Source organism: Heterodontus francisci, chromosome 11 (assembly GCF_036365525.1).
Source record: "Heterodontus francisci isolate sHetFra1 chromosome 11, sHetFra1.hap1, whole genome shotgun sequence".
NCBI lineage: Eukaryota > Metazoa > Chordata > Chondrichthyes > Heterodontiformes > Heterodontidae > Heterodontus > Heterodontus francisci.
The window spans coordinates 65,352,319-65,366,903 of NC_090381.1; the positions used below are offsets into that span (position 1 = coordinate 65,352,319).

At 42.9% G+C, this 14,585-nt stretch overlaps 1 protein-coding gene across 3 annotated transcripts in view; it reads left to right on the forward strand.

Moving 5' to 3' along the window:
• ccdc150 (coiled-coil domain containing 150) overlaps positions 1–12,790 on the forward strand; it is a 137,840-nt gene extending 125,050 nt beyond the window's left edge. For all 3 annotated transcript variants that reach the window (XM_068042223.1, XM_068042225.1, XM_068042224.1), the window contains one exon: positions 8,776–12,790. In XM_068042223.1, the coding sequence (XP_067898324.1) occupies positions 8,776–8,889 (114 nt within the window). In that variant the 3' untranslated portion in view covers positions 8,890–12,790. The remainder of the gene's footprint in view (positions 1–8,775) is intronic.
• The last annotated feature ends 1,795 nt before the right edge of the window (positions 12,791–14,585 follow it).

Consider the following 14,585-nt stretch of genomic DNA (forward strand, 5'->3'; position numbering starts at 1 on the left):
CATTCTATTATATTCTTTCTTTGCCAGTCTTATTTTCCTCTTCATCTCCCCTCTCAACTTATTGTATATGCCTGGTTCTCACCTGATGAGTTCACCTGACGTGCATCATACACCCTCTTTTTTGTTTCATCATTAACTCTAAATCTCTCACCAACCAAGGAGCCCTGTTCTTGGTTCTCCTACCTTTCACCCTTGTTGGAATGTTCTTAGCTTGTACCTGAAGCATCTCTCTCGGAACAAAGGGTTATGTTTAAGATACAGCTCTTCCTGCCAGTCTTTGGTTCCATTCTACCCTGGTTAGATCCCTTCTCATTGCATTGAAATTAGCCCTCTTCCAATCTCGACATTCTACCTTATTTTGTTCCTTGCTTTTCTGCATTACTAATCTAAACCTTATGATATGATGATCACGCTTACCCAAGTGTTTCCCCACAGACACTTGGTCCACTTGGCCCAACTCATTTCCCAGCACCAGATCCAGCAATGCCTCCTTTCTAGTTGGGCTGAGAATATACTAATCAAGGAAGTTCTCCTGAACACATTTGAGAAATTCCTCCCCCTCCTTACCCTTTATTCTAAAATTATCCCAATTGATTTTTTAGTAATTAAAGTCCCCCAATATCACCACGCTATATTTCTTAATGACCAGGTAATCTCTTTTTTAGTGATTTTGTTTGAGAGATAAATATTGGCCATAGATAACTCCCCTGCCATCTTCAAAATAGTGCCATTGTATCTTTAATGCCAACTTGAGAGGACAGATGTGGCCATGGTTTAACACCTCATTTGAAAAACAGCACCTCCAACAGGAGCATTTTTTTTTACTGCACTGGAGTGTCGACCTGGATTATGTGCTCAAGTCTCTGGAGTGAAATTTGAACCAACAACTCTCTGACTCAGAGGCAAGAGTGTTTACAATGGAGCCGCAGTTGACACCTACTTGATAAGTGGTTCTTCACCCTACTTTGTACGTGTGGCTACCAATTTCTTCAGTCTGTCCATGTCGTCCGAATGTCTGTTACTATCTTGCTTACTACATTTCCATGTTTTGTGTCATCTGTGTCTACCCAAGTGCAGGTTATTAATATCTGTAAAAAAAGAACAATAATCCCAACACCAAATCCTGGGGGACACCACTGCACATATCCCTGCTCTGTCTGTTCCTTAGTCAATTTCATATCCATGCATTTTCCGGCACTATAATCCCATGGGCTTCAATTTTACCAACAAGTCAATTATGTGTTCTTTATCAAAAGCCTTTTGAAAGCCCATATACACAACATCAACATCACTATCTATCCTCATCCGCCCCCTCTACTTCACCAAAGAACTCTATCAGGGTAGTCTAACACAATTTGCTTTTAACAAATCTGTGCTGCCTTTAATTTATTATCTAATTTTTATCAAGTGCTAGTTAATCTTGCCCTGGATTAATGGCCACTAAATTTGATAAGGCCCAAAAACGAGTGCAGGGATCTTGATGTGCAACTAACATGCACCCGTTGCTTCTGATGCAGGTAGCACGCAAACTTGGTGCTGCCTGCTTATTTACATGATTGCACATGCAGCCAGTGCTAAGCATGTTGAGTGGCTGCACTCCTGAACAGGGTGCACAAATTCATGAGGCTGGCACAAGTTTAAGCCAGCCTGCATTGTTTAAAGACAACCTGCACCTCTTAAATGTAAGGTGCATTTTGACTGGAGCAAGTGCTGAAAGTCATTCTAGAAGGGAGTTTGACCTGGGAAACAACAAAAAAAATTGCATAACAAGGCGGAGAGTGGACTTCAAGGTTTTCCAACGCAGCATTGAAGGCCTTGGTGCATGAGATGGATAGGAGGAGAGGTCCTTTATCCACAAGGGATGAGGAAGCCCTCCAGACAGACACTGTGAAGGCAGTGGGAGCAGATGGCCATCGTGGTCAATGCTAGCACTCTAGCCCCAATGATCTGGATGGATGCAGTGCTGTTCAGTGAACTCATACCAATGGGAAAGGTCAGTGAATGTATCCCCAAATGCCATATCCCACCAACTGCAGCATTGGCCTCACACTCTGCTCGCTGTACTACATCCCTATCACTCACATACTAACAATCTTTGTCAATCATGTTTCATACCTCACAGTCATAGCTTCACCTCACTTTCAACACACTTAGCACTGTTGCAAGCTTCACACCCACATCTCACTGTTTGCACACATTGTCAGCTATTCAACCATGACAGCCATATCACCTGAACACATTCACTGACACACTTCCCTTTCTCTCGCAGGACAAGATGCTGCACAACTGAGCGGTTTTCAGGGAGAATTTCTATCTCCGCCTCAGTGGATGCGCCATCTCCATTTCATAAAAGAGGTGGTCACTGCAGTCTGCCACTTCTTGCAGGCAGACCAGCAGCCTCAGAACAGGGCGGGGACAGCATTGCCAGTGGCTGTGGCCTTCAGCCTCATCGCATCGGGCTCCTTCTAGGCTGGTGGGGGCAACATCTCCAGCTTCTTGCAATTCATTATCCACTGCTGTATAAGGGAGGCCACTAACATTCTGTGTGCAAGGAGAGGGGAATACATTACATTCTCACTTTCCAGATGGAGAACCACATGATAGAAGGCTTCTCAATTATGCAGAGTACCATTAACAGGGTGCTGCATATAAAGTTAGGGATATACCCCAAGGAGTTCCACTCTCTGTGTCTACCTGGTGTGTGACCATACTCAGAGCATCATGCAGGGCAACTCCAGCTATCCTGGCAGCAGTCATGATGCCTTTACTCTGCACCAGTCTGCTGTACCATCAGCATTTGAGCCACCATGAGAAACCAGAGGGTGGTTGGCTGGCTATTAGTTGACGAGAGCTATCTGCTGACCACCTGGCTTATGACTCTGGTACACAACCCACGCACACATGGACGGCATTCATATAATGAGAGGCAATTTACCTTAGTTACCTCCTTTCACCATGACTTTGGCAGCATCTTTTTCCTTGGTAAAGACGGATACAAAATAGTCATTTAGTACCTCAACCATACCCTCTGCCTCCATGCATAAATCCCATTTTGGTCCCTAATCAGCCCTACTTCTCCTTTTACCAATCCTTTACTATTTATATGCCTGTAGAAGACTTTTGGAATCCCTTTGTTTTGGCTGCCAGTCTCTTCTGGAACTCTCTCTACTGTTCTTATTTCTTTTTTCACTTCTTCTCTGAACTTTCTATATTCAGCCTGGTTCTCACTTGTATTAGCCACCTGACAGTGTCATATTCACCCTTTTTCTGCTACATCTCTATCTCCTTCGTCATCCGGGAAGCTCTGGCTTGGTTTGTCATACTTTTCTCCCTCATGGGAATGTAACTGGCGCATGCTTGTTGTCAGGTCCCATAGCCTTTGTTGTATCCAGTGCCTTCAGCCATTTCTTGGTATCACGTGAAGTGAATTGAATTGTCTGAAGAGTCACATCTATGATGGTGCAGACATCAGGAGGATGCCAAGATAGATCATCCACTCGGCACTTCTGGTTGAAGCTGGTTGCAAATGCTTCAGCCTTGTCTTTTGCACTGACGTGCTGCGCTCCCCCATCATTGATGATGGGAATGTCTTTGGAGCCTCCGTCTCCATTTATTTGTTTAATTGTCCACCACCATTCATAACTCATTGTGGCAGGACTGCAGAACTTCAGTCTGAACCATTGGTTGTAGGATCGCTTAGCTCTGTTTATAGCCACATGAAATGTCATCAAGCAGACCGTTGGGATTCTTAAGGAACTCTGCTGCTGCCTGCACTATTCTACAGGAGCCGTGCTGTACTCTTCAGAGCACATCTCACAATTCATCGTGGTCTGCTACATCCTGCACAATCTTGCCATCATGAGTGCACATCTGTTGCCACCAGCTATACTGTGTACAGCTGAGGAGGAGGAGAAAGAGGAGCAGGAAGAAGAGACTTACTTGCTGTCCACCTCAACGGAATTGGCAGAGGCAGGTCACGAATCGTGACTCCCACACCCAAAAAAAGGGACAGAAGAATTTATAATCCTGCTACTTTTGTATACCTTTCTGTAACTTCTTCTTTCACTCCTGAAACTCTGTCTGTAGGGCCTCAACCTTTTTCCTACCTATGGAATTGGTTCCAATATGCGTCAAGAGATCTTGGTGTCCAGGTGCATAAATCCCTGAAGGTTGCTAACCAGGTTAATAGGGCTGTTAAGAAGGCATATGGTGTGTTAGCTTTTATTAGTAGGGGGGTCGAGTTTCGGAGCCACGAGGTCATGCTGCAGCTGTACAAAACTCTGGTGAGACCGCACCTGGAGTATTGCGTGCAGTTCTGGTCACCGCATTATAGGAAGGATGTGGAAGCTATGGAAAGGGTGCAGAGGAGATTTACTAGGATGTTGCCTGGTATGGAGGGAAGGTCTTACGAGGAAAGGCTGAGGGACTTGAGGTTGTTTTCGTTGGAGAGAAGGAGGAGGAGAGGTGACTTAATAGAGACATATAAGATAATCAGAGGGTTAGATAGGGTGGATAGTGAGCGTCTTTTTCCTCGGATGGTGATGGCAAACACGAGGGGACATAGCTTCAAGTTGAGGGGTGATAGATATAGGACAGATGTGAGAGGTAGTTTCTTTACTCAGAGAGTAGTAAGGGCGTGGAACGCCCTGCCTGCAGCAGTAGTAGATTCGCCAACTTTAAGGGCATTTAAGTGGACATTGGATAGACACATGGATGAAAATGGAATAGTGTAGGTCAGATGGTTTCACAGGTCGGCGCAACATCGAGGGCCGAAGGGCCTGTACTGCGCTGTAATGTTCTTAAAAAAAAAAAAAAAATGCCTTCATATTGCTCCCCGTTCTCCCTGCAAACTGCCATACATCAGTGTTGTCTTTTACCTAGACACCATGGAGGCAATGCAAGACTGATGTGGTTGGTTGCAGAAACGCACGTCTATCCTCTGACTATCGAATACCATGTGATCACTATTTCAACACTCTGCTGTGTCCCCTGTGCAGTCATGACCCCACAGTGCCATCGATGTGCACTAGACTGAACTCCCCTGAGATGTCATCACCCTCACCTGTATTCAGCACTGAAAACCGGTTTGAGAGTTCCAAACTCCAGGACGATTCCTACACTGCCTGCCTCTTAATGCCCTGCTGGATGTCCTCCTACTTAATATCCTCCTGGAATGACCACCTCCTAGAACGTGCGCCCTGGGAAATTCTCAGCCTCTTGTATGCCCTGCAGTGCCTCCAGCAGCTCCTCAAACTCAAAAATCTTGAATTTGAGCAATTGGAGACACTTTCTACATGAAGTATCCTGGAGTTCCTACATGGCACAGGAATTGCAGGCAATGGGTCCCATCATTTTGCTTAAAAGTCTATCTACTTATGTCCTCTATAGTTTTTAGTTTGGTATCTTCTTACCCTTATTTTAATTATTTATGCATACAAGATTTTTATTTAATGCAATTTAGATCCCTTTAATGTTGATATCTCTACGTTGTTAATTTTAATTTTATTCCCTTAGCTCTAACTAATTACTCTGTTTATATATTCACTGTTGTCCCTTGATTTAAGTTACTTGGCACCTCCTTCCTCCTCTCACCAAATGCCTGTCGCTGCTCTATTTAGCAAGCCAATCCATTTAGCAGATTCACCTCTTCTGCATGATTTCGGGGCAAGAACCTATGCCTTCAGCAGTGATCTCCTCTTGCCTTCTCAACGCTGCAGGCATGGTCTGCACACACCAGGTGGCATCAGCAGCATTGTTTGCCAATCACATGGTTCAGGCAACATGCTTTTTCTTAACTGTAGGCTGCCTCTTAAAGGGAAGATGGAGAAAAAGATTGTTGCAAAGGAAATTCTCGAAAAATGAATATCCAGGCACACAGAAGGATCCAGACGGATAGGTGTGAAGCTGGAGTCATTAGTGGTACAGGTGGCAAGAGGAGAGACATCATGGTCCCGTGAGGGGGGCGGAGGGTAGGGGAGGTCAGCAGGCCCTCAAGATCCACCCTCAGAAGGGAATGGGAACAGGTGCCCAGGAAGATGAACTGTCGGTCTCGAGACCCAAGTATCTGCCAGCAGTGTTACAAGCAATCTAAAGACCTTGCGTGGTTGGTCAAATTTGGTGAATGCATCTTCACATGACGTCTACCTACCTGCCACTCCACCAAAATCTTGCACAGCTCAATGTATCTCACCTCCATCACTTACCCAGCAGTACTTCCTGGCACTCAGGTTTCATGCCTAACATCCAGATACTCCACCTCACCCTCATATACCTACCAATGCAGCCAGCCTCTCAACCATCTCTCACTGTCTACAAATACCTCCAGCATTCATTTATGGCAGGTACATCATCCAGATGGATATCTGCTAAAGCACAGAATTGTGAGCAAACAGAGCTGGGAAAATCTGCTAAACAGAGTGGCTTGCTTAACAGAATGGCAATAAGAATTTGGTGAGACTGGGAAGGAGGTGCGAAGTAATTTAAATCAAGGGGCAACAATAAATATATAGACATGGTGCTACATAACCACTGACATTGTGTCCTCTCTCTTTCAGGACAAGGTGGCACACAATAAAAGCGGGCAGAGCAGAACTAGCAGGAGACGGGGATGACAGCATCTCCTGTGCCCTATGGAGGAGATGGCTCTCAGCATCTCGGTGCAGGTGGCAAAGGGACCCGTGGCATCCAACATCACTGAAAACATTGAGGATGATGGCATATTCTTGTCTTATGCCCCTTCTCAACTCCCAGTACACCCTCATGCTGCTATCTAGCATGATGAGCAAGCTGCTGATTGTGTGACCAGGGACCTCACCCCACTTCCCTCACACCAACCTTCCCCTTCTGATTTCCTGCTTTCAGATACCCAATAACATCTGCCTGCCCAGCCACAGCAGCCCAAGGAGGAACAAGGAGAGCAGCAGCACATCACTGATGGAGGCCCCGTCACTTGAACTGACACTTGCAGCCACCAACTCAGTTTCTGGCACTGCATGTACCTTAGAGGCAAGTGAGTCATCTGGCATGACTGGGCTGCAGCCAGGCCAGGGGTAAAGGATGTTTCAATTGCCAACTCTGGAGGGTGAGATCACTGACTATTTCTGTTGCAGAGGACTCAGTTGAGGACCTCAATGGGGTGGCATTCGGGAGAACACTGATGGGCATTCACAAGGAGGTGCTGGGTGCATTGGCTGGCCTGCCAGACAGCCTCCTGTGACTTTTGAGGAATGTATAGGGGTTGGCAGAGGGCATTGTGCAGAGCTTTATCTCTCCGCAGCCTCTGCTCCATCTCTCTGTGGTGCTGCAGATCCAGAGGCTCTGTCACTCTTTCCCCCATACCTATTGCAGCTTTTGAGTGGACAGGTCACCTACTCTTTTGCCATCCCTGCGAGGATGTGGCAACACTCTCAGCAAATGCACCAAAACACCCCTGAGTAATTTCAGACATTTTCCAGTGGAAAAAGTGCAGAAAAGTAAAATTTATGGAAATCAGGTTGCCTGGCCCTTTAAATAATGCTACTGTATGGCACATCTTGCTACTTCATGCTTCTTTGCTCAAGAGTGGACAAGTCCGGCGTTGCCAGGACCTCTGTTGTCCAGTTTTGGTATGCTGCCGTCACTTCAGCTGATTGTGCTGTTTAACATCAGATTAGCACCTTTTCCATGTGTTTGGGCACACATGGGATACAGTTGAAGGATACCTTGCAGGGGAATCGAGGTAAGTCTGCATAGAACCACTAGAAGTGGTTTCTTGCCCAATATGTTTTATTTGCCTCCTTACAAAATGTTACACAGAACAAAAAACTAGCTATCCCTCTGTTCACTTCATATATGTTTACCCAGATTAAATATTTTACAAATTGCAAAGCCTGAAAAAGCCTTGCTTATTCATGCCTAATGCCTTCATTGTCATCTCTGGCTAAGACTTTAGCATTGCCCTTCAAAAAGAAGAAACACTAGAATCACAATCACAGAATCGTTGCAGCACAGAAGGAGGCCATTCATCCCATTGTGTCTGCACTGGCTGTCTGAAAGAGCAACTCCCTCAGTTCCATAACCCTTCCTTTTCATATAACTATCTAATTCCCTTTTGAATGCTTCAATTGAACCTGCCTCCACCATGTTCTCAGGCAGCGCATTCCAGACCTAAGCCACTCTGTGTGAAAAGGTTTTTCCTTATGTCACTTTTGCTTCTCTTACCAAATACTTTAAATCTGTGCCCTTTCGTTCTCGATCCTTTCATGAGTGGGAACAGTTTCTCCCCATCTACTTTGTCCAGACCCCTCATGATTTTGAATACCTCTGTCACATCACCTCTCAGCCTTCTCTTCTCCAAGGAAAACAGTCCTAACTTCTCCAATGTATCTTCATAACTGAAAATCCTCATTCCTGGAACCATTCTCGTGAATCTTGTCTGTACTCTCTACAATGCCCTTTCATCTTTCCTCAAGTGCACTGCCCAGAATTGGATGCAATACTCCAGCTGAGGCCAAACTAGTGTCTTATACAAGTTCAACACAACTTCCTTGCTCTTGTACTCTATGCCCCTATTAATAAAGCCCAGGATACTGTATGCTTTATTAACCGCTCTCAACCTGTTCTGCCACCTTCAATGACTTATGCATATATATATATACACCTAGGTCTCACTGCTTCTGCACCCCCTTTAGAATTGTACCTTTTATTCTCTATTGTCTCTCCATGTTCTTACTACCAAAATGAGAAGTTACTGTATACAATTGTTACTAAAATCCAGCTTTTTTTATTTTTACAAAGGACGAAAAGGTGACAACTGTTAAAATTCCTAGTCAATCCAGCCTCAGTCGTTGGGAAACTAAACAGGAACTGAAACTTCTCTCTAGGAAATATCACGCTGACATGCCTAAGTGATCAAACAGGAAATGAAGTAAATCTGAAGCCAAATGAAATTCAGACAATGTGCACCTTTTCCATCCTTTAAAGTGATGAAATGCAGCTGCTTGGATGAAAATCAAGCTATTGGTTCTGTGTTTTTTGGAGACACGGTTTTATGAAGCAAAGTTGTAGGCAACATGCCAGGGTAACTCAACGAAGGACAGTCTGACATTTGCACATTCACAAATATGTATTTTTTTCACACTTTCAAGATGAAACATTTTGAACCAGCTGCTCAGTTTTGTTAAGTTCACACAAGACTTGAAGTTGTATCCTTTGTACTGATTTTGCTATCCATGCAAGTAGAAATGAAAATTTAAAGTTCCACACAACAGAGCATTTTCAAAAATTCTGGTAATTGCTACATTTTCTGAGTGGAGAACTGAAAATGCTGGAAATCTGAAATAAAACTGAAAACACTGGAAATGCACAGCTGTCAGCTAAACTCTGAGAGAAATGCAGGTTAACACTTCTGGTACAACCCTTCATCAAAAGTGGCATGCCGAAGAGAAACTCCCTTTTTGAGGACTTATCAAAACAAAGAAGGGAGAATATCCAACTACTGTGACATAGCATGTTGATGGATCAGCATACTGTACTATATATCTTCATTTTCCATCAACTATGTTTTTTGAGTTTGCAAGTAAATTGGCACGAGCTGGCCACATTGACATGCACTGGGGTAGATTTTCATTTTCATCACATGGAAAGTAATCTGATCGAACGAATCATTCATTCTGTTTTAGAACTCAGACAATTGACATTCCATTCCAATGTTACTTATGAACAATTCTGCCTTGTACTACATATTCAAATAGAAACTTCATTATTCTGCTGCCAGGTTAAATCAGCTTTTTTACAGGGACTCTGCAAATAATCTTTTGTATCTCCAGTCACGTGAAGATCACAAAAATAATATTCTAGTCCAGAGTCTTTCTCCTTTAATTTGATTCCATGGATGAAAAAGAATACATTTAGTTGCAAAATATTTGGTCAGATCAACTGTCGATGAACATGTTTGTTTGTGAGCTCGGATACTGAAATGGAACTTATCTTTTAACACTTGGATTAATTTTTTTATACCTGTGTAAATGATGTTCATATAATTGATGAATAGGCGCTACTTACAGATCAAAGATGAAAACGCAATGATGCTGATTGCCTTTAAAAATGTAAATAATTATTTTTTGTTAAAATGAGTTCTGGAAGGGCTATTGTGCAATTTTAAAGTGTCCAGTAGATATTTAAAATTTTTAAGGATTTAAGTAGCTAAAGGTTTTTCTTCATGTTCAAACAAATTTAATAATGGGGAAACCCCTCAAAGTCCATAATAAAAATTCCATGTATACCACCTTCAAGAGGGTTAAGTTTACCACTCGCACTGTTTTGAAGATGTAGTAGCAGTGAATAATATATTAATATTTTTACTGGAAAGAAAGTCAGTTTCCAATGCCTTCATTGTATAGCAATTTAATGAAGGAGTGAAATTGGCCATAAGACAGCTCAAAACTAAGCAATTTGTTTAACTGATTAACCATTAACTTTTTCTTAAATCAAGTTCTATAATAATCCATTGTTGAATGATGGATTTCTACAGGTATGTAGGAATACAGAAAAAGCATTTCATTTTTGGATGAAGTTTTAAAATTATAACTTATTATGTCTTTTCTGCCCCTTAAATTGAATGTCTGTATCTTTCTGGATTTAAGGATACAAAAGGACTCAACATTCTAACTATCGTGATTACAGTATCCAGCTTAAGCTGATTTATTTAACTATTAGCTAAAAGAAAAGTTTGTTTACATTTCAATGATTGCTGCAATTTGCTGTATTTTTATTTAAATAGGATTAAATTATTAGATTAGTAGTTACTAAAAAATGAAAGTTTTACATTTTCCTGGGACGTCAATGGCACTGTCCTTACTCTGCCACTGAAACTTTGGTGGAAGTGCAAAAGAAGCCCCATTTCTGCATGTAAAAGAGATTTTGTTGTGCTTCCAGTTAAAGTATGGAAACAGTGTAAGAGTAGGTCATTGTATCTCATCACTTCCAGACTCAACTACTCCAAAATCTCTTGGCTGGTCTTCCATAAACATGAGCCTATGCAAATTCTGATGCCCATCCCCTATCCTGTTTTAGGTCCTGTTTGTCTGTCACCACTGTTCTCACTGATCTCCGTTGACCTCAAATTCAAAAATTCTGATCCTTGCATTTAATTCCCTCCATAACCGTATCCTTCCCTGACTCTATAAACTCCTCTAGCCCTATAACTCTTTCTCCCTACCCTCCAAATTCTCTGTTCTGCTGACTGCTGCTTATTGTGCAGCCCTTTCTGTTCCTTCCACCATGGCTTTCAGCTACCTACACTCCATTTTCTGAGATTTCTTCCATTACCCTTCAACCATATCAATATAAAGGTACGTGCACCACTATTTCTGAACCATTTTTCTTCATTTTTTTCCTCTTTGCATTTAGATTCTAGTGAACAGTTGAGCCAATTGATGTGAATTATTTTCCACCCAACACCACTACTGGTACCACTGGGTTTCCCAATGGGATCTGCTTATCTGATTTATCTGGAAGAGGAGGAAAACTGAAATACAGATGCCAGGCAGCTTATGCTGCACTGGAGATGCTCTGCATCCACCCTCTACCTGTGCATCTGCAGACAAAATTGAATTGACCTAACTTTACCATACATTTTTGCAGGTGCTGGCTCCTCTTCAGATAGGAAGATGCACCAGCAAATTCCCAAAAGCAGTATGTAAATACAGACTGTAATATTGGATGCTACTTCAGTATGCCATGTCTTCTGTAGCACTGCATCAAAGAATGCGTACTAGGGTGATCAACAATCAGCATAGCCTGATTGTCACACCCGCCAAGATGCCACCTGTCATTTCTGCAGGCCCTGACACATTTGGCAGTGAGTGTAAGGACATGACTTCTCAGGGCCTGGTCAGCAGTGAGACACATGCGTTGTCTGCAACCATATAATATAGGACTGGCACATGTGGAGACAGTAATTGTCAGCTGTGGTCTGAAATTTGGTTGAACCTCCTTGCAGGCATGTAACGACTCTTGATTTTAAAGGATGGTGAGGAGTGCCAAAGGAGGCAACTCATCTCACAAACGAGGCATGCACCTTGATTTCAGCATTCACAAACCCAGAGTTAGGTGCTGGGCTGCTCTGTCACTTGTCTGCAGACTTACGTCAGCACCTAGAGTTCCCTTTTCCTTCATTGTTGCCTGTCTCTTATTAGTTCCTTGCCCCTTCAGTCTTGGAAAAGGTTGCTAATGGGTTGAAATGCCTTCTGAGACTTTCAAAGGCTGACTAAATTTTAGTCCTCATATCATGACCCTTGCCTTTATTTGTCTCAATCTCTTTAAATTTGACTTTTACGCAATTACTCTCTCCAATCATTTGTCTGCTCTTTAGATCTGTCTGAACTTTCACTTCAGTGATGCTAAGAAGCTGACTGAGGAAAATTGGGAGTAAACTGTCCACTTCCATTTCAGTTTGTCTAAAACACGTGAATAGACATGTAATAATAGATGGCAATAATACCAAAAGTGGAAAACTTACCCTTTTGGGGATGATGCAAATCATCATCATCAGCAAATTTCCTGAGAACTGTTGAAGATTGAGTGCATTCAGCAAAAATTCTAATTGTCAATAATTGTCCATCAATAATAAAAGAAATTCATTAAAACTGTAGATTGGACTCGTTATATAATCTTACTGCATTTTAATGTATTAACTCTACATTAAACAAAGTGTGAATTTCAGTTTCTCAAGCAGCCTCTTTCTGAAATTCACATTTTTAAAGTTTAATGCACAAATGTTAACTAATGGAAATGTAAAAAAGAACTAGTATGCAAGTGATTATATATAGTAAATCATAGTATAAAATTTTATATAATGTTGCTGTGAATAAAATTTCATTTTTGATCTGCATTTTGATAAACTGACATTTCTGTGATCATATTTATTTGAATGAATAATATTTACGTTGAAACAAATCCTGTTATAAATTTTTATTTTAATCTTTAAGCATCTTTAATATGTCAATGTTAAATAGTAAATAAACTTAACTTCAATAAATAATTAATTGTAAATACAATGGGTGAGAAATTCAGCTGCGTACCTACCTTAGTTTCCTGGAGGCAGGATGAACCACCGCCTGCTTTCTGCATAGCCCGCATGGCAGTGCTGAATTGTATGGGTGCACGCAGGGGAGTCCACTGCATGCACTGGAAGACACTGATTTGGTGTTATCCTGACATCACATAGCCCAAAAAGCTGATGTGATGCCACAATGTCAAATTTGGGCAACAAATGTGAAATCAACGTCTGTGTTGTTTAGTAATGAAAAAAGAAGCATGCAAATGCAAGATGAGCCCTGCAGTCGTGTTATTTAAACAGCCAGGCACCCTGATTGCAGGGAAGGTAATTTTTTTTTAGAAGTTCTTCTATTATAAAGTGTCTGAATGTACTCTGTAGTGTTTTTGGAAGTGTTTTGGTGAGTTCCTGCATTTGCCAGAGAGTGTTGCCTGACCTGCTGAGGATCTCCAGCACTTTTTGTTTTATTTTCAGATTTCCAGCATCTATGGTATTTTACTTTTGTGCCAGGGGGCGTTGCCTTATCCTCATAGGGCTGGCAGAGCTTTCGGTGACTTATGCACGCAAAGGCTGTACCAAGTATGGGGGCAGCAGTGGATGTGCCTCTGGGCCAATAGCAGGACAGAGAGAGGGCAAACTCTGCGCCATGCCCTCTGGCAAGTTGGAGTCAGATTCCTCCATGCTCCTCGACAGTAACGGGAGGTTTTCTGACAGAACAACCAATGCACCCAGCATCTTGATGTGCATGCCCATTCAGTGTTCCCCTGTATCCTGTCCCATCGAGGTTCTTGTCTGAGTTCTCTACAGCAGGACTCATCTGCCACCTCGCTCTCTGGTGAGCTGGTAAACAAAACATCCTTTACCCCTGGCTTGGCTACAGCCCACTGATGCCTGGATGACTCACGATCACAGCTCGATACTAGCCTCCAAGGTAAGTGCAGTTCCACTTTCTGAGCAGGTGGCTGTGTGTCAGATCAAGTGATTGAGCCTCTTCATCAGAGCTGTACTGTTGTTCAGTTTCCTGCTCCTGGGACTCCTGTGAAAGCAGGGACTCAGAAGGGAAAGTTTGCTGTGAGGGAAGGGGGCTGGGTAGGGGTGGGAAGCAAGTGGTCCATGGTCACACCATCAGCAGCATCTTCATCACGCCAGATAACAGGATGAGGGTATGCTCGGACTTGAGAAAGGGCATAAGGCAGGAACATGTCACTATCCTCTTCTCAGCTACATCAGATACCATGGGCCCATCACTGCCAGCACTATGATGCAGAGAACCATCTCCTTCACAGCACTCTGGAGATGCAGGCATCCTCTGTCAGTTCTGCTCTACTTGCTTCTATTGTGTGCCACCTTATCCTGCAAGAGAGAGGGCAGAATGTTAGTGGTTGTGTAGCACTATGTGTTATGTGCATGCCACAGCCAAACACTAAAAGTATATGTAGGCAGCGAGAAGTGGCTGTGAGCCTGGCAGCAGTGGTAAGTGTGGGAGGTGGAGTAACTGGATGTTAGGCATCAGTCCTGTTCTGCTGGGTGAGTGATAGGTGTGTGGTGC